The 25,725-nt window shown below is 40.4% G+C and overlaps 1 protein-coding gene across 9 annotated transcripts in view; it reads left to right on the top strand.

Moving 5' to 3' along the window:
• The window catches only part of LOC124111503, a 52,786-nt gene extending 36,654 nt beyond the window's left edge, over positions 1-16,132 (top strand). For 5 of the 9 annotated variants that reach the window (XM_046471236.2, XM_046471275.2, XM_046471253.2 and 2 more), the window contains 8 exons: positions 126-563; positions 1,020-1,190; positions 3,686-3,841; positions 4,815-5,036; positions 11,743-11,944; positions 12,531-12,706; positions 14,385-14,430; positions 15,054-16,132. In XM_046471236.2, the coding sequence (XP_046327192.2) occupies positions 126-563; positions 1,020-1,190; positions 3,686-3,841; positions 4,815-5,036; positions 11,743-11,944; positions 12,531-12,706; positions 14,385-14,430; positions 15,054-15,114 (1,472 nt within the window). In that variant the 3' untranslated portion in view covers positions 15,115-16,132. The remainder of the gene's footprint in view (positions 1-125; positions 564-1,019; positions 1,191-3,685; positions 3,842-4,814; positions 5,037-11,742; positions 11,945-12,530; positions 12,707-14,384; positions 14,431-15,053) is intronic. The other 4 variants (XM_046471245.2, XM_046471268.2, XM_046471260.2 and 1 more) reach the window with 4 other exon arrangements.
• The last annotated feature ends 9,593 nt before the right edge of the window (positions 16,133-25,725 follow it).

Genomic DNA, 25,725 nt, shown 5'->3' with positions numbered 1-25,725 from the left:
GTATGAAAACATTAAGCATAAAGTGCTTTTCTTAGTCTTTGATTTTCATTTGCTATTGTTGATTAATGATGGCTGAGACATGACTTGCATGTGGTGATCATGAAGAAATCTTAACTGTTTTACAGATGACCATTTGAGACGACAAAGTTCAAGGACACAAGAAAAAGCTCCTCTAACAAGAGACAATGTTTCCTCTCTTGAACGAAGCTTTGGGTCTGACAGAGAGTCCAGGGACTATAAATATGCCCGCAGTGGACGAATAGATGGAACATATCTTGATAATTATAGAATAGGCAAAGTGTCATCAGGGGGTCTTGAAAGGTCAAGGTCAGAGCAAGAAGTGCAGAGTCGCTCAAACAGGTCACTTCCTGATGGACAGGTGGCAGACAGACTAGTCACAGACTCTAGTAAATATAGTCGTCTCTTTGAACGAACTCGGTTAGAGAGGGAGCAATTGTCACGTGATATTTATACGTCAGATCGGAGTAAAGAGCGTGACCGAAGAGAACACAGCCATCTTGAGAACCAGAGGCCTTCAGCAGGATCACAACTTGATTCAAGAGGTAGGTTTCTGTGTGTAATGTGTTTGTGTACATCTACAAGTATAAGACACCACTATTGTTTTTAAGTGCTCATTATGCATTGCTGATACAATGCAAACAGTTGTAGTTGTCAGATAGAAACAAGGATTGGCTAGAAACATGATAAACAAAACACCATTGTTATCTGTCCAGTTGAAATAATAACTTAAGTTTCTTAAATATTTTATATTTTGTTTCATTTTTATGATTGATTGAATATTAATTTGCTGATAAAGTCTTGTTTTTCATTTAAGATTTCATTTTTTCTGAATTTGCCAGGTTAAGGGTTTATACATGAGAATTCGAATAGGTATACAGATGTTTCTGAAAGTATGAGTTGTCCTTAGTGGCCCTTGTTAAAACACTGACACTGTCGTAAGCCAGTTGTAGTCATTTGAAACAGCGATACATAAATCTTTTGTTGTGGTCCCTCTGTAGTAATCTACAATCTGGTGCGTGACCGCATGCAGAGTCCATGGAGTAGTGCCTCACTCCACCCTGATCATGTCACCAGTGTCACCACCCTCGGTCGGGCCTCACCCCAGGGGTACAGTGCCACTGACACCCCCAGGGGCAGTATCCTCACCCCCTCAGTGTCCCATCTGGAGGGTAGGTGGAGACACGTGTGTCACACCCATACAGACTCTGTCCTCCCAACACACTGCACCGGGCCACACCTAGATGTGTTGGAAATTCATGTCACAACAGTAAAACTCACTAGAGGATATGTATTAGTGTGACAGACGGGATGTATAATATTATATTATCACATTGATTTTACTCGAAGAACAGTGAAGAGATGGGGATTATACTGTTTCCGATGGAAGGTCATCAGGTATATTTGTCATTTCAATTTCGAAACAACATTATCATAAAAGAAAATAAGTGCGGTGGAAGGCTTCAGAGGGAGGTGGGTAGAGATGATATTACTTGCCTTGTGGTACATGTATATTGATGAAACATATTTTATGTATTGGCTCAACATAGGGGACTGGTCATTGATTATGGAGAGGGTGACCCCCCCATTTTATGTTACATATTTTCATGCCCCTCTCCCCCCCAATACATGTAATTGTACATGACCCCACTCCCATCCCAGCCATATGTTGGCTACACGTCTACTCCAGTGTAGGAGACCGGACCTGGTGCAGTGAGTGAGGGGTTGATGTCTGTATGTCTGTAACTCGGTGTGTTGTCTCTGCTCTATGCCAGGCTTACCTCCCCTTCTGTCTGTCTGTTTGTCCATTACTGGTCACTAATGGTGGATGGTCATGTTGATCTGCCTGTGTAATCTCGGATCGTCATATTCTCTGCCATGTACATCCAGCTTGCCTTTATGTCAGCATCTATATACTAGTGATTGTTGTTGATGGTGTGTGCTGTTGTTGATTTTCTCTGTAAAGATATTGCCGATTTCCATCATCTGAGTCATCCAAGCTATTTCTTCCATGCATAAATGTTAATACTGCTTGTGTTGACAATCTTTATATTTGCTGAGTCAGCATCATGCAATATTCACTCGCTCACTCTACTGCTCAGCTTTTGATAGGGATATTCTGAGTGTCCAGGTGACAGTAGGCCTGTTCAGTAATCCACATCAATGATTATCCTGTTTATTTGTATCTCCATTCTGTTATTTATACCCCAGGCCAGTTCGCGACTATTGTCTGGTTCAAATAACCAGACACTAGAAATAAATTACATGTACACTGTTCTTTCATCATTGAAACAAGCGGCTATAGCACCAGTACTCGACTTGACCTTTGTGTGAGGTCTCAAATACCTCCGGAACATCTTGCACCGGTACCATAAGGACTCGCCCTACCCCGATCCTAGTACTCATCTTTTGCAACTAAGTATGTTCATTTATAATAACCTTTTGAATCCATAAAATATATGTTGAGGACTTGCTCAGATGAGGCTGCAAGTTTAATGTAGATCTATGACAAACTCACTTTCAGAACAGGCATTTTGGTTGTTGATTTAAGAATGTTGAGCTGGACAAATTCTGTGCTCAGTTAGTGATAGGTAGAGATGGAGCTGGTGACGTCACTTCTGATACAAAGCAATGTGGGAAATAGGACCAGGGTATTTATCATGGTACAATGGAGATTTAGTACACTGGATGATACTGCCATTGATCCGACACATTTTCAGCTTCATCTTAAATTTCAAAAATCCATAAGTACACATGTCCACTGGCTGTTGTTCTCAGGGATCATAAGCGGGGGAAGAATCTCAGTATGTCTATCAAAAGCTGTGTGTTACTAACTTACTACTCTGTCTATTTATATTTGTGAGACTTATTGTTTTTTTGTATGTTTGAAGGCATTGTTTGTCAGCTACATTGCTCTTTATTTATACTGAATGTGTTGGAAACAGATGAGTTCGCTTTCATGCTTGGAAGAACATGTAACATGGCCACACAGATTTCATCATAAAAAGTGGAATGATAATGATCATGAGCACAGTTCGGTGTTCTGAGTCACATGATCTGTGATATATATTTCTGTTTGAGATGGCCAAAGCAATACAGCAATATAAAATGTTCATTTCAGACAATGGTAGGGTCTCCCATTTCAGTTGTTACGATTTGATGCTGTTCTCCACAAGTATGAACATAGTGTAGGCTTTGTATTATTTATCTGGAGTAGGTTTATTGTGTCTTATCCACTGACTTCTAACACTCTTTCTCATCTGAACTGAATGTTAAACAATTACACTTAATAAATTGCTTCAGAAAGGAAGTGACAATTATGGTTAAAGATATAATTATTATAAAACATATATAATTCTAATGAAAATCAATGAATTCATAGGATTACAAATTTGTTGCATTGACACATTCTTGTAAAATTGTTTTGAGAAAATACAAATGTTTGAAATGGTCAGGTGAGCAAAGAATACAAAATTGATGTTTTTGTGAAACATATGTTTAGAAATGCCTATTTGTTGTTGTGAGGAATTGCTTCTATGCTTCCACTGTGTACAATTTAATTTTGACTGTCAGAAGACATGGAAACAGTCTCAAATAATATTGTTCAAATTAATATTGAAAAGATGGTCAGGATTTGAGGTTTTCTGAAACATAACCATTTATATAGCAGGGTGGAGAGAGGGTGGACATAAACGGACTGGTTATTTCTCCGACTTCGGGGATTCTGCAGTGCATGCTGGGAAGTCACGTGACTATGAGACTCAACACCGCAAGCAACAAAGCAGTCACGAGAGCTCCTATAATCATGAGAGATCTTATAAAGGTTGGGGGATAAAACAGCATGGTTTAGTGTCTGTGATAACCTGACTTTAAGTGAAATTGTTATTTCAAACTATTTTTATAAAAAATGTAGTTGATAGTTATGCAGGATCTTATTTCGCCAGAGAAGTAACCTTAATCTCTTCATGTATATATATCACATTTAGTCTCTTCATGTTTCATACACCTCTATTTCTTCAACACAACAGTTTGCTCTCTGAACTGTCCATCACGATAATGATAACTATAGAATGTATTTTTAAATTCTTTGTATCAACATGCGTAAGATGTATTTGACTTAACAAATATAAGCAAACTATCCAAGTATTGTTCATCATGTGTTATACCAAAGTGTTTTATGACTATAGTGTGGTTGGGTTGTTGCATGGGAAGTTGATTTGAGAGGTGTTCAGCTGTTTTCTGGTTATAGAGGAAAAATGTTAGTATTGACATGTCCATCCTCATAATGCCTGAATCAATGCATTTGTTCCGGTTGTCATGGGGTGCACGGGGTTTTATCTAGAACAGCTCAGAGGCTGTTAGTTGTCCCCAAGTCTGCAGCAAATGTTAAAGTACAATGTTAGAAAACCTTTGAATTTAGGAAAATGATAACTTTGAAAAAATCCCATATTTGAACAAAATAATTGTTTCTTCCCAAGGGTACATAGTTGTGAATCCTGGATAAGTCTCTGGTGCTTGTGAGGCCGCTTGGTCAAAGCAGCTGCAGCTCATGGTGAAAAGTTGTCTCCCTTAGATCCCAGGATCTGCTGATTGTGGGTTTTGACCACTATTATGATCCTTGGTTTGTTAGCTCCAAGGAAATGTTACTAGTCCTTCCTGAATTTACTTGTCTAGGACTAGCAGACTTACGTTAATTTTCGAATTCTATCAAATCTTCTAAACCCCCAAGTCACTCCAAGTTTTGTAACAGTTTGAATATTTATGACAAATAATATTGTCCCTCTCACTTGTCTCAGGCGACTACGACATGCAGAGGAAGTTGTACGCAGAAGACAATGGAGAGTTGAGCGACACAGCCACTGATATACTCCTCAGTAGTGACTTCATTGACCGCAAACCAACTAGATCACATCGACATCGGCGACGACAGTCCGTGGAATCGGAGTCTTTGTCTTCTGCAAGTGATGACGAACATCCTGGATCTCGGCGAAGACGATCAAAGTCTGTTGATGCTAGAGGTTGGTAGTTGTTGAAAATATTGACTCAGATGTGATAACTTTATGCAGCTTGTTTTGTCTACAGGTTTGCAGTTTGGATCTGGTCTCTAAAATATTTGAGTGTGAGTCTTTTTATCAGTGTTGGTTCCAGTGAACAAGATTATTTGAGTATGAGTGATTTGCCAGTGTTGGTTATCAGTGAACACAATTATTTGAAAGCACTGAAAACTAAAATCAGGTGTAGATTTAACAACTATTTCGTATGTAGCCAGCAGAGTTTGCTTCTTTCAAAAGTTACTGGCCCTTCTCCAAACTAACTGGCCCAAAACTAAGTTTTGCAGACCACGACTGAGTTACCTAGGGGGCTCCAAACATTTTAGAACTCCTCACCCCACAAATGCTATTTCCTGCACTCTGAGATTAAATCCTGGCTTCTATTTGCCTCATTTTGTGGCGATTTTATGAGCAAATAAAGATATTGTTGTACAGAACATTCCAAAATGGCCAACGGTTGTGTGATCTACCGAGATGAACTTAGAGTTACTCATTCACACGACTTCATCCCCCCTAAATATTTTCTCATTGAAATTACAGGACTCAAGGGCAGTGTAATAAAAAAAATTAAACATACACAGAGAAGGGGGGGGGGGGGGGGGGGGGGGGGCATTTTGAGCCATACAGGCCATCTACTTTGTGTTTCAGCAAGCCTTTCTTAATTTTAACTGACCATGTGCCAATGGGCCAGCGGGACAGCAGTGAAATTGACCCCTGGAAATTTGGGACTAATCTTTGGCAAATTCGATGGTTTCAACAAGTTTGATAAAGCACCTCTTTCTTTGTATGTTAACTCAAATTTTATGATGTTTCTGAATTATCTGTAAAGTGATGCAGAAGGAACGCTTTTTACTTTTCATACCAAGAATACCAACAAACACAACGGGTAACAAATTGAATTCGGCTTTTAATATAATATCAGTTGTCGTGCATGTCATTTCATTGACAACAGTGTATGCTTCTGGTAATGCGGGAAATGTGAACAAAAGGTTTTTAATTGGCAATAAAACTGTCTAACGCACATGATTTCAAGTGACACGCCAATTCCCAAGAAACATTTTCTTTCGTTTTAATCCTTAGCCTTATAAGCTAAAGACAATATCTCAGATGCACACAACACACGAATTACCATGTCTGATAATGGGCAACAGACAATGGACCATAGTTCCTCTGCAAACAGTGAATTTTGGTGGGATTTTGTCCAGCTCCAGATTAAACATGGCTTGCTCCTGTGATTAAAAAGTACAACAATATCATGGGATTTACCAAACCTCAAAGTATAAATCAAATTGTAAAAGCTTAAATTCCTGACAGATATTCCTGTGCAACGTTTTGCTGCTAGACGATGTTGACTACATCTTTAGTTGAAGTACCTTGACATGACACTGCTTATTGTGGCGGTCTCATTCCTACATAAACCATATTTTTTTCAAAACCTGATCAAATCAGGGAAAGATTAATATCCATACTCCCAAAGTATCCACAGTGAAGACTTTGACAATTACATGGTGTACTACATGAAGGAACATATTGACAATAACGCCTGCTTGACATGCTTATTGAGCAGCTGCACATTGTTTCTTCCAGTTGCACAGACTGATGCTCGAAGCGATTTTATATTTTCCTGTAAAAATTATAGTAGGTGATCACTGAAGAGATTATTATCGTTATTATATCTGTCACCAAAGTGTTTTTGGCAGGTCTGTTTGTCGTGTACAAACATTCCAGTGTCTGGAGCATCGGTCTGCACAACCAAAAAGTGCAATGTGCATTTGCTGAAAATGCTGCTGTATTTTGAAACAATCCACTTTTTCTTGTATATATCTTTTTATAAAATGTTGAATTTAGTATACTGGTCCCAAGTGAAGAGTTAATCTTTGAGCCTAATTTCTGTTTCAAAGTTAGTTTCCACTAAAACACCCACAAGATGTTGCTTTTCAGTCAGTAACTTTGGGAAAATTAAAGTAAATTGCATTTATATTTGCAACTCCTTCCTTAGCTGTGAAACTGTATGCAACCTGGGTATCAAAATTGATTGTTAAAAATGAATTGATAAGCTAAAGGCTGAAGTAAAAGGCTGTGATGTGAGCAGTAAGAATTTCCTTTTAGACGTATAGGGAGAGTTTTATAATAGGGATATGTTGTAATATATAGTCAAGGTTAGGGTTAGGATGTTCAAAGTTGGGACTAGTATACACGTTTGTACAAAACCCCCGACCTTTTTACTTCTTTTAGATATTCCCATTTGATTTATGAAGACTTTGTTTCTGAGTTTTTGCATAATTTGGTTGAGTTCTACATACATCTTTGCTATATTTCCTGTGCTGCTTCAGTGGAATTCCTAAAGGACTCCGTGATCTCCTGGCTAAAGATGATGTCAGGTAGAACACCTGCGATGGCAGTTGACTCACCCTCCCCATATTTGTGCCCTGTAGTGTTTGTTTTCCCTGAAAACGTCTTCCCCAATAATCTGTAAGCAAACATGTATGTGATTAGGACCCATTTAAAAGGTTATTGTCTTCACTTTTAATGTTGGGGGGATGTTTGCTGAATTATGTCAATAAATAGTCTACTCTTGAATTGACTATAAAAGGAGTCTTTCAGTAAAAATGGAATTCAGTGTGAAAACTGTTAAGAATTGGTTAACATTTCGAGAATGATCATTGGCTAGAAACATTAACGGATTGTTGATGAATGATTGATCATGAATGAGAATTGAAAAATTAAACAATGAAAGCATTCCAATTCTGTATTCTTCATGTAAAGCTTGAGGAATGGAATTGCAGATTTCTTAATGACATTTGACTGGACTCAAACACAAACACAAACACAAACACGACTACTTGGTAACATTGCACCAGCATCAGGCCTTGGAACATTGTCCATTATCAAACTTTAGATCATTACCATATTCGACTTAATAAGGGCCCAGGGTGCTCTCAAAAGTAGAAATAGGGGGCTCTTATTAGAATATTATTTTGGTGAAAAAAACAGAGTTGAAAGATAAATTTTGAGGTTCATGCTGACAGCCTGAAATGTTTATGTACAACAGATATATTTTCCAGAAATTAATTGCCCATAATTAAGGGTGCATATGACACACAAGTGCTTATTATAAGCGAATAAATAAGTCTTGCGTACATTGATCAATCGGAAGGAGTGCTAATTGGGATTGTTCACTAGCCAATATATTAGCAAACATCGCTGTGGGCGCCTATTAGAGCGGGGTGCTTATTACGTCGAATATGGTAATATGTTTTTTTTATCCTGAGAATTTATTAAAATTAACTAATATTAACAAGATTTTATGGTGAAATTGTTCGTTGGAAAGCTTCGAAACCAGCTGTAGGTTCCTAATTGTAATGTGTTTCAACCATATGAATTGCAATGTAGAAATGTGTTGCTGTGTTCTGGATTGTCCTTGTACTTGAATCGTTTTACAGAATCCTTCAGAGATTTCAATGTAGTTGACAGATTTATCTTACAAGTTTGTAACAAGTGAAAGTTGTAAGATAAATGGTATTTGACAGGCACGAGTGGAGTTATATCTTTTCCAACACACTCTAAAATCTCACTATGTTAGCACAGAATTTATGCACATTTTGTCAATTCTTGGGATCACAGTGGCACATTAATACATAACACAACAGTCACAAGTGACGTCATCCGGCTTACTACTCATACGTAGTGTCACACTCCACAAAAAGGTTTCAGCTGTGTAGGTTGTCTAGGCGATGATGATAATGCAAACCAGATAAGATCAACACTCTAAAAACTTATAGTTTTGACACAGACGTAGGTGAATTTGAATGAACCATGAGAAACTTATCAATGAATTCAATCAGGAAAGTCTGTCGTAATCTGACCTTAGGTTATCACCATGGGGTAGCCAATCACAGACCTTGAATTGATCGCACACATGTCTGATTCCTCTTGTCTTAACTGACTTTCTCAACCACAGGTGTGTAAGAATAGTTTTTGTTCACTTGTCTCCTTCGTCATGATTATCCTAACTCCGCTACCCTGGTGGATTTGTCCTAAGCTGCATTACAGGGTCAAGGCCCTTAATCCCTGTTCCTTCATGTTCAGCCTAGATAACTCCAAGCTAATCATATCAGGATCCTAAACTGACAGAAATATGTTGCTCTTTTGATGGTATGTACTACTTCACCAAGTTGGAAAACAAAAGATCCCCCCTCGCGGTTGGTCATCATACTGTTTGATGGGTTAAGGTGTAGGAAAAACAATGTAGCTCATCATAAACAGTAGATCAGCCTAAGTAGTAGGAATGTCCCGATATTACTATCCCCCGATATAAAACATATAACAATACTTTGTTCACGATATGATACATTGCAATACTTAATTCACAGCAATCTTGTGTGAATATTTAGATTTCATAGGGCATAAACACTACCGGTATCAAAAAGGCTTGAAACTTCCTGAATCTCTGGTCACCTATTTGAAAATAAAAATGTGTCATTTCAATCAATACATAATTTCAGATAAAACTTGGGTGTCAAAACCAGTTAGAAACAGATTAGAACAGAATTTAAGTCTTAAAAGTATGTACATTGTAGATATAGCATAATTAATAATGATAAAATTGTTTTTTGAAATGTAGGTAGGACCCATTTTGACAACAAAGTCATTCTGTTGCTGTTTTAAATGTTCCATGTGTGAAATGATATGGGATCAAAATATGAATTGATACAGGATTAAATTATGAATCAATACAGGTGGGTATCACGTGTCATATCGTCTGAGAATATTATTGATGCATCGAGATATTGGTGAATCATGACATCCCTACTAAATAGACCGCCTGATATTACCCCACAGACACACACACTGCTGACTATTTATTCACTGCCTGTAAGGACCTCAAGGAACGCCCGACCCGTCCCCCACTAGAGTCGACTTACAGCCTGCCCTCACCTACATGGCACACTGCCCGACCTTGAATGCACATAACACTTGCACTCCGATATCACTAGGTAGATCTTATCAGGAGCAGACCAACCTGTGTTAAGCCACAGGGAAACAGTCAGTGCCTGTGTTCACCATAACTGGTCCACAAAAGGTAGACACACGTCACGGGTAGATATTACGTGGTAGAGTTTGTGCTGTCGGTGTTATGGTTGATTAGCAGGACCATGTTTACTCGGATCACTGGTGCGGGTATTATGTCACAGCTTCATGTTACTAACACTGTTACATGTTTGTCATTGCTTCATGTTTGTGATTGCTTCATGTTTGTGCTTGTGAATTTGTCGACATAAGCTTCTGTTCCGATCATATCCCAGAGTAGAGGTATCATGTTACATGTCATTCATAAATTCCACTGTTATCGATGTTTACTGGAGTAACTCGTGCTATTGAGCTTTATGTAGTTCACATGCATGTAAAATACCATGTATCATAGTGTGGAGGAACTTTGAAAGTTCTGCGAAATGATTCACGATTACGAGTTAACAATGTACAAATTAAGGATTTGTTTGAGTGAAATATATCTGTGTAGCAATAAGAATGTTTTTGCCATCTTCCTGAGGCAAGGGAGTGAACTGACTGTAAAAGTCCAGATTCCAACTCTCGTATCACTTGCAATTGCTTCAAACAAAATAGTGTCACCCAGTCAAGACAATCTGATCGATAATCAAGATCTTTATAGCAATAAAACGGGTGAGCACCTTGATTATAAACATGGAAAGATTTGGAAAATATCTGTTGACACTAAGTTGACGGTATTTATGCTTTGCAAAGCCTGCAATAGACCAAAATCTGCATGGCAGTTATCGTACCAGATGTTGATTTCATTATGCGATTTTGATTGGACTAGGCATAGACTTGTTAGTCCAGCCAAAATATTACTCCATAATTCCAGCCTAATTTGGCAAGGGTGGAAACTGGACTTTTATAGTCAGTTAACTCCCTTGCCTCGGGAAGATGGTTTTCGCAGCCTCAGTGAACTTGTGTTTGGAAGAAGTGTGAATCAGTTGTGATGAGAGTGGTGAGGTAGCCTTGTGGTTAAAGTGGTCACTTCATTACCCTGAAGGTCTGGGTCGATTCCCCACATGGGTACAATGTGTGAAGCCAAACTTTTGGTATCCCCTGCTGTGATATTGCTGTGAAAAGTGGCGTAAAACCCATCTCACTCACTGACCACTTGTGGTGTGGAGAAGAAGCGCCGTGACATCAAACATCATGTTGTCATGACATGTAGCTGCATGACTTGTATGGGGACCACAGCTAGGCAGTCATTTTGTAACAAGTCATACTAACCAAAGATCTGCCTTTGAACTACTAAATATTAGAGACTGTGCTAAACACATTTACATCTGCATTTGATCTTGGCATTATTATCAGCAGAAATGAGTCTTTGCATGTGGATTAGTATCAGCTGATCCTACTAGAACGAAAGATCATTTTACTCAGGATTCAGACTAGTGGCTAAAGTAAGGAACTGTTTTTATCCTCGGTCTGTCAGAACCACATGATTACCTGTACTCATGGATTTCATCAAAGTGGTAAACAGCATCACTGTGTCTTTACATATCAAACTCTTATCATGTGAATGACTTTTGAAAACTCACTCACTCATACATTCCAGTCTTCCCAGTGATAATGGCTGGGACTCTTCAGATTTTAAATGTTGCTGTTGTTTCCTCCCCAGGTGACTGGGTGGCTCGTCGTACCCCAACTGGTAGTCCCTCTCGCACAACGCCCGCCATGCAGATGAGAATCTCGGCTAGTAGTGAGAGGTTGGCCCAGAATACACCTGCACCAAGTTCTGCTGGATTCCGGAGTGTCACACCTCAGCCAATCGCAACTCAACATAACAAGGGCATGATGGGAACTATTATGTCGCTATCAAGGTAGGACACGTTAATGTCATTATTGATCCCCGATTATCCAGGGTATTCTGTCTCCATTTTCCACCATAGTGTTGTCTTGAACCAGATTTGTATGGTACGATACTAGCAATAACTGTTCAATCAAATTACTCTCTAGAGCGAAATAAATATTGTGCTCAGTGATAGCAGTGGAGGTGATGCCATCACTTGCAATGAAAAGCTAAGGTGGCAAATTAGCCAGGGATGTTTATGATAGAATGGATATATAATACTCTGGATAATCAAGGACAAAGTTCTATTAAAGAATTCAGCTTACAATAGCTTTCAACGCGTCAATGCTAATCAACATGCCTAGTTGTGTAAGGTGTTCTCATGAGATGAACATTTGAAGAATTATATGTATTGCACATGTTGATGTATCCATTCTACTTTCCCAGGAATGTTTATTTTGTTAAACAATGTTCCATTCTAAGTAACAACTTCATGTAAAATTATTGGTAAAAATATTTTAGAAAAATGGCTGCCAAATTGTGACTCTTCTTGCTAGTCTTGGGTATATATGTTGCCTGCTGATCATCAGCTAACAGTGATGTGTTGTTTGCTGTAGCTCCCTGACACAGGGTATGCGTCCGTTCGCTCCACGCAGCCCTGGGGACATGAAGCTGGACGATGTGGTCAAGTTCTCCCGCCAGGGCGGCAAGCTCAGCCAGGGCATGGTCAAGTTCATCGGTCATCTGCCTGGCCGCAGTGACGTCTACCTCGGGGTGGAGCTGGATAAGGAGGGTGGGTACCTGTAATTAGTGACCACGTCAGTGAATGTTGTTTAACGTCCCAGGCAGCAGTATTTCAGGTGTATTATTGAAGTCTGTGAATAATCGAGTTTGGGTCAGGCAAACCAGTGGTTGATGTGTGAGCAACGTACCACAACTGTTCGCTTTGATTACACGTAATTAACCATATAAACAAGCAAGAGCAAATGATACAATTTAGTTGCTTTTTGCAACAAGCAATAGAGTGCTGGGGACCTATTCAAAGGTCTGATATCCAGGCAGTACTCCATGTTTGGAGTTGACCTTGGCATTGGTCTTATGGAGAACATTACAATTTTATCATAGCCTTAATTAATCATTAGGCACACTGTTTATATCACTGCGCAATAGGTATTTGTATAAGAGAGGGCCATAGAGCATCTTTCATATTTTTTCTAAAGAGGATGTTTCCAGGACCAGTTAATTAATACTATTTGAAACACGATTTTCAATGAATGTTTTTCAGGCAGTTATCTGCTATTTGGTTAGCCGAGTTTTGTTTTGATGGAGTTATATTACATCCTCAGGCCATTGTTAGTTTAATTGACTTGTGTGTACCAGATATGATCTTTTATCATATAATAGGTAGGTTTCTCGGCAGGATAAAGCCAACGGATAAAAACGATATCCGTTGGGGTCATATGCGGATAGAGATGCAAATATCAAAGGTCAAGTAGGACTACTTTCACTGTTTATAAACAAACATGGCGTCGCCCTCGTCATTCGGCGATCGAGTCAGAATTAACCATCGGGAATCTGAATAAACTACAGGTATAATTGCTATCATTATAAAACAAAACAGTCTAATATACTGAAATTCAGAGTCTAACTGTGACGTAGCTAAGGCATTTTATAAGTTTGGGCAACTTTGGAGATTTCGAAACAATTTTGCGAGGGCACGACCCGAGGCCTAGCCAAGCGGGATCAGTAGCCATATCTGTGCTTGTAGACCTCTGCGGCTTGAAACCTTTTCCACAAATTAAAATAGTTGGATTTGGCCGAAATATGTTTGAATTGTTACCTTGTTTCGTTTTGTCGCTGTGTGTACATCTGACTACACTTCTCAACGTTATGACAGGACAGACTGACTGTCAACATCGTCTGACCGTGGCCGTGACGTCTCATAGACTAGGGTTAGAGTAGCTTCCCTTTGACAAAGGGCAGTTACTCTAGCGGACAGACCGATGAATTGCCGCGAAAGGCAATTAAAAACAACTGTTGTTTTGCGTATATGTTGCTTCGCCACTGTATAAGAAACAGATTTTAGTTGGAACTATATTGGCTACTGTCATTGTCCGACTGACACATCACTTACCCTGTGACGTAATAAATATGAATGGGCGCATTCCAGGAAAACTCGCAATGTTTCGGTAATGTTTGTGAGAGAGGGAAAGCGATTTTAAAGCACAGAATTAAAGAATGACATTATATGATAAAGAGGTTATCACGCTTGTGTGTTTGGGGATGGTAAATATCCTGTATTAGGAATAAACACTATGTATTAAGCTCGCCAAGGCTCGCTAAATACAATGTTTATTCCTAATGCAGGATATTTACCATCCCCAAACACACTCGCGTGATAACCTCTATGTACAGGTTCTAGTTAACATGTTTGAAGACTTTTGACAAATAAATGTTTCATTTGTTTACAGAAGGAAAACATGACGGCACATTTGAAGCAATCCGTTATTTCAAGTGGTATGTATGCTCTTATGTTGGTAGATGACACTGATAGGCAACTTCTGGACTCATGATAAGCCCATAATGAATTATTAGATTATCTTCCCCACTTGCCCAAATTTGGATGAAAATTGAATAATATATGTATTGTGGCCTTAGCAGATAATCCTACTGTGAATGAGTTTGTCTTGACACCTCTGTGGCCAATATTTAGTCTACACACCCTAAATGCGATGCTCAAACACTATAAGTGTAGTAATACTTGACTATCCTGTGGATTATATCTCCATTACAATATAGATGAGTGAGTGAGTGAGTATGGTTTTACGCCACTGTTAGCAATATTCCAGCAATATCACGGTTGGGGACTGCAGAAATGGGCTTCACACATTGTACCCATGTCGGGAATCGAACCCGGGTCTTCGGTTGACGAGCGAATGCTTTAACCACTAGGCTACCCGACCACCCTACAATATAGATGATGAGTGAATGGAGATACAACACACTTGATGACTGAGGCTTAAATATTCATAGATGATCCATCTGGTAACATGAAGACAGTCCAAAATTAATATTATCAGCAATTCAAAATAATCAGCATTGGATTTATTTTTTAATCTATATCTGTGTTTGATTTTCAGCAAGCCCAACAAAGGAGTTTTTGTTGCTTTCAACAAAATTGTGATGGCCTGGGCACCTTGATATCGTTGACAATGTGATCATTATGTGCGCCGTATCTTCCTCAAGCCACGGACAACGCTAACCTCGTACAATACCAAAGCTACTGCCTGACAAGATGAAACACTGTGACTGTTGTATGTGTAAATATGGATGCATGCATTGCCTGAAATAGTTTGTGTGATGGCATAAGTCCTTCAAATTGTAGCCAATTACAAACAATCTGTGATATGTGGCCTTGGCTGCTTCCATTTTCTTTACTCTATTTAAAGACTATTTATAGTGCATGTACAATTAATTTAGTTCCAGACAATTTATTTATTTACTTTCTATTCATTACTTATTTCCATAGGACAGATTAGATAAAATATCTCAATGGAGGTCACATGGACTGAGTCAACAGTAGAAAAATTATATGTACCTAATGTTGGTTTACTCCAGCTAATTATACAAATACAATACTGTAGGACAGCATATAACTCTAGAAATAGAATGTTCAGAGATCAGTTGTATTTACATGTATTTAAATGTATTTGTCAATCAAACAAAATATAAGGCTGTGATTTGAACATATCAGTGAATATTTTCACTGAATACTAATATTATAGTGATTAGCAGGAATGAAAAATATACAGACTTAGAGTTACTTCCCTTGTTACAATGGCGGTGTGATCAGTGCATCACACTGTATGTAACAATAGGGGAAATTCACTCACAATACACAGGTCTGTTGGGCCAACATGGTTAAATTTATTTTAACACAAACATGATTAAAAAATACAGTGAATAAACACAAATCATACAATTGGAATTGCAAATAGCATTCATACACAATCATCTTGTTTTGATTATTAAACTTGGATTTGTAAATAGATCACCCATATTTATTATTATTTATTTGCTTTTTGTAATGCTCTATAGTTTATGTACTTTTAGATAAATTAAGTCCGTCCAGTATTTTGCTAGTGGCACTTTAAGCCTTACATCTGTGATGTCATGTTTTGTTGTGTTTGCATATTTTAATAAATGTACACTGACCATATATGGTGTTTATGTTGTTTTAGTGGAAAATGTTTAATCAGTGAGGCTGTGCAACACTGGTGATAAAAGTCATTCAATTCATTTTCCAACATTGTAACTGATAGACCATGTGTTCATGATGGCATGAAAAAATGAATGATTTGCAATATCACCAAGATAAAACCTCTGTGGGAGCCTTGAACAACTTTCATTAAGTTAACTGGCACACTTCTCTCAACATGCTCAAATTCAAGAGTATGATGCTTTTGGATGGATGTCAGGGTATAAATTCTGTACTGTACAGTGTACACTCTGTCCTGTCATGACCAGAGTCTTCAATAGAGCTGCCGGGAAGATCCGGGTCAGAATAGGTCTTCAGCAACCCATGCTTGCCATAGAAGGTGACTATGCTTGTCGTAAGAGGCGACTAACAGGATTGGGTGATAAGGCTCGCTGACTTTGCTGATGCATGTCATCGTATCCCCATTGCATGGATCGATGCTCATGGTGTTAATCACTGGATTGTCTGGTCCAGACATGATTATTTACAGACCGCCCTCATATAGCTGGAATATTGCTGAGTGCAGCGTAAAACAACAAGCCAAACCAAAACCAAACCTCCAAGAGTAAGGTGGTCAATACTTGGTTTCATACATACTACCTGTATACCTTAAACAACCTTATTAGCTAAGAACAGTCACATGATTCTAGAAATGTCACTATTACATAAATAATTAACCAGGGCTAGGGCTTCGGACCAGTGGCTAAAGTCGCAAACTGGAACTGGTTTACTCCAGTCTGTATACTGTGTCTGAGTGGGGTAACTGCAGCAGCTTCTCAGTGGGCTCGCACCATAAAACTGAATTTACTGTGGACTAGCATAAGCAGCCACATACACATATACACACGTGCATGCCTCTCACTATAGGCTACAAGTGCAATAATCTTGAATGCGACCTTGTATTCCTCACTTACTGTTATGTTGTCGCAGTGATAATAGTCTGTAGGGATATTGCTGCTTAGAACAGTACTAAGTGTGTCAGCCTACCCCTGAAGATCCAGATGGGTACTGGTCTTAAGCAGCTATGCTTGTCGTAAGAGGCGACTAATGGAACCGGGTGGTCAGGCTCGCTGACCTGGTCGATGCAGGTCATCGTATCGCAATTGCGTGGATGATCGATGCTCGTTTTCAATCACTGGATTATCTGGTCCAGACCGCCGATATATGTGGAATATTGCTGAGTGCGGCGTAAACAACAAACAAACAAAGCGAGTATATGTGGGTTGTAGTCAAAACGGCCTCAAAACTCAAAAGTCCAAACGGCCACACGAGAGTCAAAATGGCCACAAACCCAGTCAAAATGGCCACACACAAAAAGTAATAACGGCCACAACAAAAAATAATAATGTTAGCAGGATGTGTTCAGAGTTTATTATATACTTCAGTGGGAAAGGCTGAGTTTTCTGAAGTTGAGAAAAGTGATATTTTCATTGCAGTGAACATAACACTTGATATTTCACTTCTGTGAACAAAACTCTTTGAGGGAACTATTGTCCTACAAGAGTTACCTCCCCTTAAATTGTCAATGGTCACGATGTTGTACAGGTCCGCCTCTACGTTCACTATCCGTTAAATGTATGATACAACATAAAAGTTAACTCTTCCCATTATGTCTTCAATAGTAAGGGCAGCTTAGTATCGTACGAGTGAACGATCTCTGAACGCACTCTTTTGCTGTAAATACTGGTGTTAAGCAGCTCTCACACTTTGCCGAGGTGGTTGCCGAGCTCTCCCGAGCCTAACTCGGTTAGGACTCGGGAAGAGACTACATATATATACGAGTTTCACACGAGTACGCTACGTGTGTGTTACGAGCCCCATAGGAGTCAATAGGAGTCTATTAAGAGTTACATACGAGCACAACGATCTCGATACGAGCTGTACGAGTTTGGTACGAGTTTGGTACGACTTTGGTATGAGGTGGCTACGAGCTGCTAAATAATTCGGCGGGAATTTGTCACATGATGTAACAAGGAGGCTCGTATAGCTCGTATTAGACTCGGTCAACTCGGCAATAAATTTTGCAGACGATCCTCATACGAGTTCTGTACGAGCACCACGAGGGTACTACGAGTAGGACGAGTGTGTTACGAGTTTGTTAGGAGTTTGCTGGCGGCCCGAGTGTTTTGAGCAGTTCCAAAACTCACGTAGATCAGTACGAGGTATCCCGAGTTACCCCGAGTTTAGTACGACCTCGCTACGAGCTCCATACGAGTACCCCCGAGTCAGCTCGGGTCAATACTCGGCAAAAGTGTAAGAGCCCCTTTAAGCAAGGATGTGCTTTAAAGCCAAGACGGTATGTAGATAAATAATGCATGTGTAACCATGACACTTCGCATGTATGCGGACGACAGCGTTCTGATGGCACCAACCAAAAATAAACGACCAAAAATGATAGATATTGTCCATAGATGGTGCCGAAAATGGAGACTTCATATAAACCAGCACAAGTCCAAGATTGTACATTTTAGATGTAAGGGTTTACCCAGCTCAGATTTTAACCTTTTGTGTGATACGATGCTAGAATACACGAAATCTTACAAATAACGCCCTTATTACGAAATATAATGGCTTGTGACGTTTACCAACTTTTATGAGACAACGGTGGAGCCGATTCTAATGTGTGGGACTCGATATCTACTCTCAACGTCAAATTAATAAGCTCCAAAACAGAGCATGTGGCGTCTTCCTATGTGTACAAGGTAACCCATCAACATTGCTGTACAAGGCGAAATGGGGTGGATATCTTGTTTAACAAAGCAAAGACGTATAGCATTTCGCTCTAATATAAAATATATATATAAAACTTCCGTTAATAGGTCCACCAAAGTTCTGTCCGAATGGACCAAACCAGGAAAGATATCTTTTCCCACTGTGGTTGAGAATATCTGCACCAAATGGACATTTCCCGCTTCGTATGTGCGCCTGGTTCGTGCAGTTGAGATTCGTCCGTCATGCCAAACGCCCCGGTCCGATGCCCCACATGCAATGTGCGAAGCCCATTTCTGGACCCCCGTCGTGGTGTTGCTGGAACATTGCGAAAAGCGGCCCAAATAAAAGCAGCAAAACCCATTCCACAATGATAAGAAATATCTGCTAAAAACCGAGTCCTTTTTACGATTCCGACTATATCACATAATGATGACTCATTCTGCATCCACACGTGACGTCATTCCTTCTGGAGAGTTTAGATATATTTGATCTCGACACTTAGGATATCCAAAGAAATTTATTGACATTTCTTCGTTCACAAAAAGAGATAAGGTTGCACTGAATGAGAGAACCGCCAATTTTTGTCACTCGTTCTAAAATAATAAAAGTATCTCTTCCATTATATCAACAGTGCAGCTTACTGCGATGACCTCTGAACTATCCAGTTACATCCCGATACATATGTATACACTAAACACCTGTTAATCAGGAAACGTACACCCCTCAAGGTTTGATATGGGCTTTAACGCGCGGGCGTTATATAACATGGGATACGAACCCGATGCACGTTACACCATAATGCAAATCCTGAACCAAGGCTTTCAGCCTCGGTGGTGTGGTGAGGTGAAATGGGGTTTAACGCCGCGTCCAAGATTATTGCACTTATATAGCATTATTATGTGTGTGTGTGTGTGTGTGTGTGTGTGTGTGTGTGTGGCTGCTTGTACTAGTCCGAACTTATGCCGATTTATAGTGCTAGCACACTGAGATACCATGCCGCAGTTTAACATGACTCCCCAACTCAGACACAGTATACTGACTCCGAGCCGACCAGTCCTTGTTTTAGCCCCTTAATGACGAGCGCCAGACATGCCAACAACAAGTACCACCTTTTAACGTCGTCTTTTGGTATGACGCAGCCGGAACCGAACCCCGGACCTTCTGCTCACTGGGCAGACGCTCTACCACTAGACCACGGAGGCGGTCCTTTCATCATCGGCACGTAGACATAAAGGGTATAGTATAAAAAAACCCAACTACTGACACATTGGACAATATACACCCTTGTGGAGTAGCTTTTTCTGTGGGAACGGTACAGTGTGCATTAACAGGGTTTTACAGTAGAAAACAGGGAGTCGTCCACAGTGATAGAACTTCCGCTTTAATGGTGATGGTAATAGACTGACATTTAGCCCCAGAAAAAAAGTAATTTTAATAACAAATATCCAAATGGAAGCCGAGAACAAGCCATTATTTCAGACGCCCTAGAGCTGTGGCAATGCAGACTTGCTTGAACATTCCAGACTTGAGTTAAACTCCTTTTTTAATTGATTCTCTAGAGTCTGGGAGACAGCAAACGATGACAATTATAACCAAGAGATCAATACACTACCAATAGGCATGACAATGTTGCATTAGGTTATCCTAATAAGAAAATCAATAATATATGTATAGTCTCAAGTTCACCGTCTGTCCTCGGGATCGAGGGTCGGTGGTTCGAATCCCTGGCTGCGTCATACCAAAAGACGTTAAAAGATTGTACTTGTTGTTTCCCTGCCTGGCCCTCGTCTTTAAAGGGATGCAACAAGAACTGGTCGGCTCAGAGTCAGTATACTGTATCTGAGTTGAATATTCATGTTAAACTGCAGTATGGTATCTCGGTGGGCTAGTACTATATATAAAACCGGCTAATGTACGTCACACGTGTTTGCACACATAAGTCAACTACTCCTTAACGCGACGTTAAGTCCAATCTTAGCGCTAAGGTCGCTTTGTGCAAGAGGACCAGAAGACAAGTGCAAAACTAATTTCACTACCGTTAGTTCCCAAGCAGAGTTTGCAACTATAGTCCTGCTAGAGTGATTTGTAGCATGGAGAACGCAGAGTGGAAAGTTCACATCATTGTTGCACGAAGGTAGATGTACGAGGTGTGGTGAGGTGAGGTGTGGTGAGGTGAGGTGTGGTGAGGTGAGGTGTGGTGAGGTGAGGTGAGGTGAGGTGAGGTGAAACGGGGTTTAACGTCGCGTCCAAGATTATTGTACTTATATAGCGACGTGAATATTCCATTCTGACACAGGATACAAACTCCGAGCCGACCAGTCCTTATTTTAGCCTCTTAATGCTGGGTGCCAGGCAGGGTAACAACAAGTACCATCTTTTAACGTCTTTTGGTATGACGCGGCCGGGGATCGAACCTCGGACCTTCCGCTCTTCGGGCGGACGCTCTACCACTCGTAGACCCTCGTAGATATACGACGTTACTGCATGTAGTACCGTATAAGGGCCCCAAGAAGATTCGGGTTAGAATAGGTCTTCACCAACCCATGAGGCGACTAACGGGATCGGGTGGTCAGGGTCGCTGACTTTGTTGATGCATGTCATCGTATCCCAATTACGTATATCGATGCTTATGACGTCAATCATTGGATTCTCTCGTCCAGACTCGATTATTTACAGAACGCCGTCTCACAGCTCGAATATTGCGGAGTTAAACAACAAACCAACAAACATATTTCAAAGTATATTTGTAAATAGATAGATGCTCGCCCTTTAAACACGAAACCCTCTCAGGTTCATTCGGTCATGTTCACTCCAGCAAGTTGAATGAGTTAATGTTGTCTCCGCGAATTGATTGATTGACGGTCTATTGATTGAGTCAGTCAGTTCAGGTGCTCAACTTCTTTTGAGTAGGATATAACAGTTTCTTATGTATTAAGGGGTCAAATACTATATTCATCTGACAACAATCCCTGTTTCACTCAAATGAAACATCACCCGTGAAGATCCGGGTAGAGAATAGGTATTTCAGCAACCCGTGCTTCCCGTAAAGGGCGACTAACGGGATCGGTGGTCACGCTCGTTGACTTTGTTGATACATGTTATCGTATCCCAATTGCGTAAATCGGTGCTCATGATGTCAATCACTGGATTGTCTTGTCGAGAGTCGATTATTTACAAACCGCCGTCATAATGCTGGAATATTGCTAAACAACAAAGCAAAAGACCAAAGAATTACGATATGATACATATAATTTTTTTACGTGTGTGAAATGACATGTTGATATTTTTCTTTTACTTTGTTTAAGCCAGTGAGCGAGTATATAGTTTCACGCCGCTTTCAGCAATATCCCACCAATACAACAACGGGGGACAACAGAAATGGGCTTCACACATAAACATTGTACCCCTGTCGGGAATCGAACCCGGGACTTGGACATGAAGAGCGAATACTATAACCACTAGACTACCCTGTTAATAGGCAGTGTGATGGTTACGTGTATTTGATTAGATACAGGCTGATAAAGTTACACTGAAAAGACTAAGTAATTAATGAACATCTATTTAAACAATTTACACCCACCCATTCAAATCAATGGCCATCGTGTTCCAATATCCAAGTGATCACGTGTAAAATGGAGAGAGAGAGAGAGGGGGGGGGGGGGGGGGGGGGGGGGTGATCAGTGCGGTATATCAACACGTATTCACCCCAGGGGATAATTGTGATCGGCTGGTCAAATGTCAATATTATCGGTATATAGGTATACAGCTATGTTATTGTATACCCAAGTTAAACACAAGTCACATGACGAGGTTGGCACAACAAACGCTTGTCGCGAAGGCATGTTTAACACGCTTCATTTCGGGTTCCGGACCGATAGATCGCCAATACATACTTGATGTGTGCCGTCAAGACCAAACACGAAACCAAACCAAGCCAAGCCTATCTGTTGCATGTTCAGTTTGGCGTACATTCCTGAATGTGATGGTAATTTCAAAGTGGTTTGTGTTGTTAGGTAGCTACCGTTTGACAGCCAGGTATGAAGGCGATTAAGTACTGCAGTGAGCCTATCATGCAAGCTATGTAAGTTCTTTACAAAGGTATACTAGTGCCTGCTTCCTGAGCCCGACCTAGAAAAGCTAACGTAGTAGATTAATGATTAATGCGGCCGGCTTCCGAAAGGTTGAACTCAACAGCGACGCGTGAACTTTGATTACAACTTGTACCTGTCATATGGGGTATTGACGCTAAATTGGCTAATCAATGTTCGCTGTCTTCTCCGACAATTGTGCAAGAAGCAACTTATCAGCTTGTGTGGTTTGAGTCAAGGGTGGAATAGCATGGCAAGATGGCTGAACTAGCAGACGACATTTACCCAAAGCCATAGCAGCCGACTGACAGTGGGCAGGCCACGTTATACAAGATGTGTTGATCTGAGGAATGAATGCACTCTCAAGGAGCGACAGTCACAGTATTGATATCGCGGAGACTGGACTATATAGATGTATTAAATCATGTGATATCACTTCAGCTCTGTTGTGTATAGGACAAGGGGAAGATGCTCATGTAAGATGTAAGCTCACCGGCAGGACGTATTTACATGTTGTGATTCTGGCCTCACGGTCGATGACTGAGAAGCAGTATGTACCATTTGTTTATTTGTTGTCTAATGCCGAGATTGATTTGGATCATCGAGACAATGAGGGGCGAACAGCGCTACAGCTTTCAATCAAAAGCAATCTACTACAGATGATGGTGGCTGTGCTGAAATGTGGCGCTACGGCGGATCAGGACGACGAGGAACTTATAGCCAAACACGCAGGGTACTTCGTGGCAGAGTTCCGGTCATATTTCAGGAAGTTCTCTCCGGGTTTGTGGCAATCGGTCGCAGATAATAACCGATTCCGGGTCAACAAACTAGTCAAGTCGTGGTGTCGAGTCAATATCAGTAAGGGCAAGAACAGTTTGATAGAATTTGCCAAGGTAAGCGGAGCAGACGACAGTCTAATTCAACTGCTAATCAAAAACGAAGCATCGATTGAGTTCGCTCATGCGACACTTGCAGGAGATGAGGAAAGAATGAAGGTATTATTATGCAATGGGTCGGTGGACCTGACGACGCAAGATCTGTCAAACAGAGATAATTTCTTTGGTCCCTATACTCCATTAACTCTGGAGGCTGCAGCGATCAAGTTTGGCCACAGACATGTTCTCCATCTAATTTCTGGACAATCATCGTCTTCAGCACCTTCTGAAACAAAGGACAGTCCCAGCTCGGTCGTCTGCACAATCGTTTGAAGCACAGCTTCATAATCTTTTCAGGGTATTTTGAGAACACGATAACTTGTCTTGCCAATATTATGATGTGAATAACGACACAGAAATTCACGTATGAATTCGCTTAAGAAATGGTGTTGATTATATATTAGCATATAACATTTTCATCACATTTATGTATATTTTGCTCAACGTTTAATCGGTGTTGCTCCAAGCAGGGTGTCAATCATGGGTATTTATGCTCATAATGAGAGGTATTATATTTATTTATTGTAAGTTTTATCTGAGAATGCTTGTTGGCCGTTTACTGACGAATCGAATCGCGTCGATATGTCGACGAATCGTCGGCTTTATTGGGGTACACAAATCGGTCTAAATACCTCCTTGTCACAGTCGAGTTGTTTGTCGAGAGGCATGGAAATGGGTTAAACTTGTCTATGCTCTTATTTATTGATCTACGTGTGTCTCGTGCCAAGCAATATTGGATCGAATCAGATACACAAATACACCTTAAGCAGTATTGCGCGCATGCACCTTGCAGTCTTCCGAGGGGTCTTCACATCGGACGACTTTACACCACTCGCTCAGTAATATATTTTGTAGCCTTGACGTGCATGTGGTGTTGATTTTATGCAAGGAAACGGCAGTGCCGGTTTATAGCCACTCCGTTGAGCACATGATTCAATGTATGCAAAAATAGAATCGATAAGGGTATACATGGCTGTCTTATTATAAGTTCCTTAGTGCTATTGTGTGCTATTATACATTGTCATTGTGTGCAGGGGCCACCCAACGAATTAATCCTCCTGGAGCCAACATAAAAGCTAGCGACGCCGTCCATAAAGCAGTATCACCATTACTGTATTATTTTATTTTCACATATAATAAATAATTTTGGTTATATAAATCGTTCTTAAATACCTATGGTGTTTGTTGTTGTGTCCGTGTCTTTTATTTACAGTGATTTATTTGGCAGTGCGATCTTAGCGCTACGACTATTGTAAGCTTATGTTAAAGTATGGGAGTTACGATCATCTTAGCACTAAGATCGCTTTGTGCAAGTGGGCCCTGGAGTGTTTAGGGATAGCCAGCGTGGGGGACTGCACCAGTGAGTGAGTGAGTGAGTGAGTGAGATGCCTCTTTGAACAGTATTCCAGTTATATCACGGCATATCAGCTGAATGTTAGAGGAAGGTCCGAATATATGCAGCTCTTCGAACTTTATCACTTTACAGGTATGTGTTGAGAATCGGGGCGAACTGTGATTTGAACCCACGATCATAGGTTTCTAGCGGAGCCCAGGGGACAACTCTGCACAGCGAGGGTCGGTGGGGTAGCCTAGTGGTTAAAGCGTTCTCACGCCACGCCGAAGACCCGGGTCGATTTCCGACATGGGTACAATGTGTGAGGCCCATTTCTGGTGTCCCCCGCCGTGATATTGCTGGAATAATCCATACTCACTCACTCACTGCACAGCGAATTGCAGCGCCTTATCGCCCTAGATCCTCCGTAACGACCAAGTGTTAATTTGGTTATATAGTGTCGAGTAGTTTCATTTAAAGGTAGTC

Source organism: Haliotis rufescens, unplaced genomic scaffold, assembly GCF_023055435.1.
Source record: "Haliotis rufescens isolate VD_foot unplaced genomic scaffold, xgHalRufe1.0.p SCAF_5, whole genome shotgun sequence".
NCBI lineage: Eukaryota > Metazoa > Mollusca > Gastropoda > Lepetellida > Haliotidae > Haliotis > Haliotis rufescens.
Note: the sequence above shows the minus strand (reverse complement) of the source record. Positions and strands in the feature narration are given on the sequence as shown.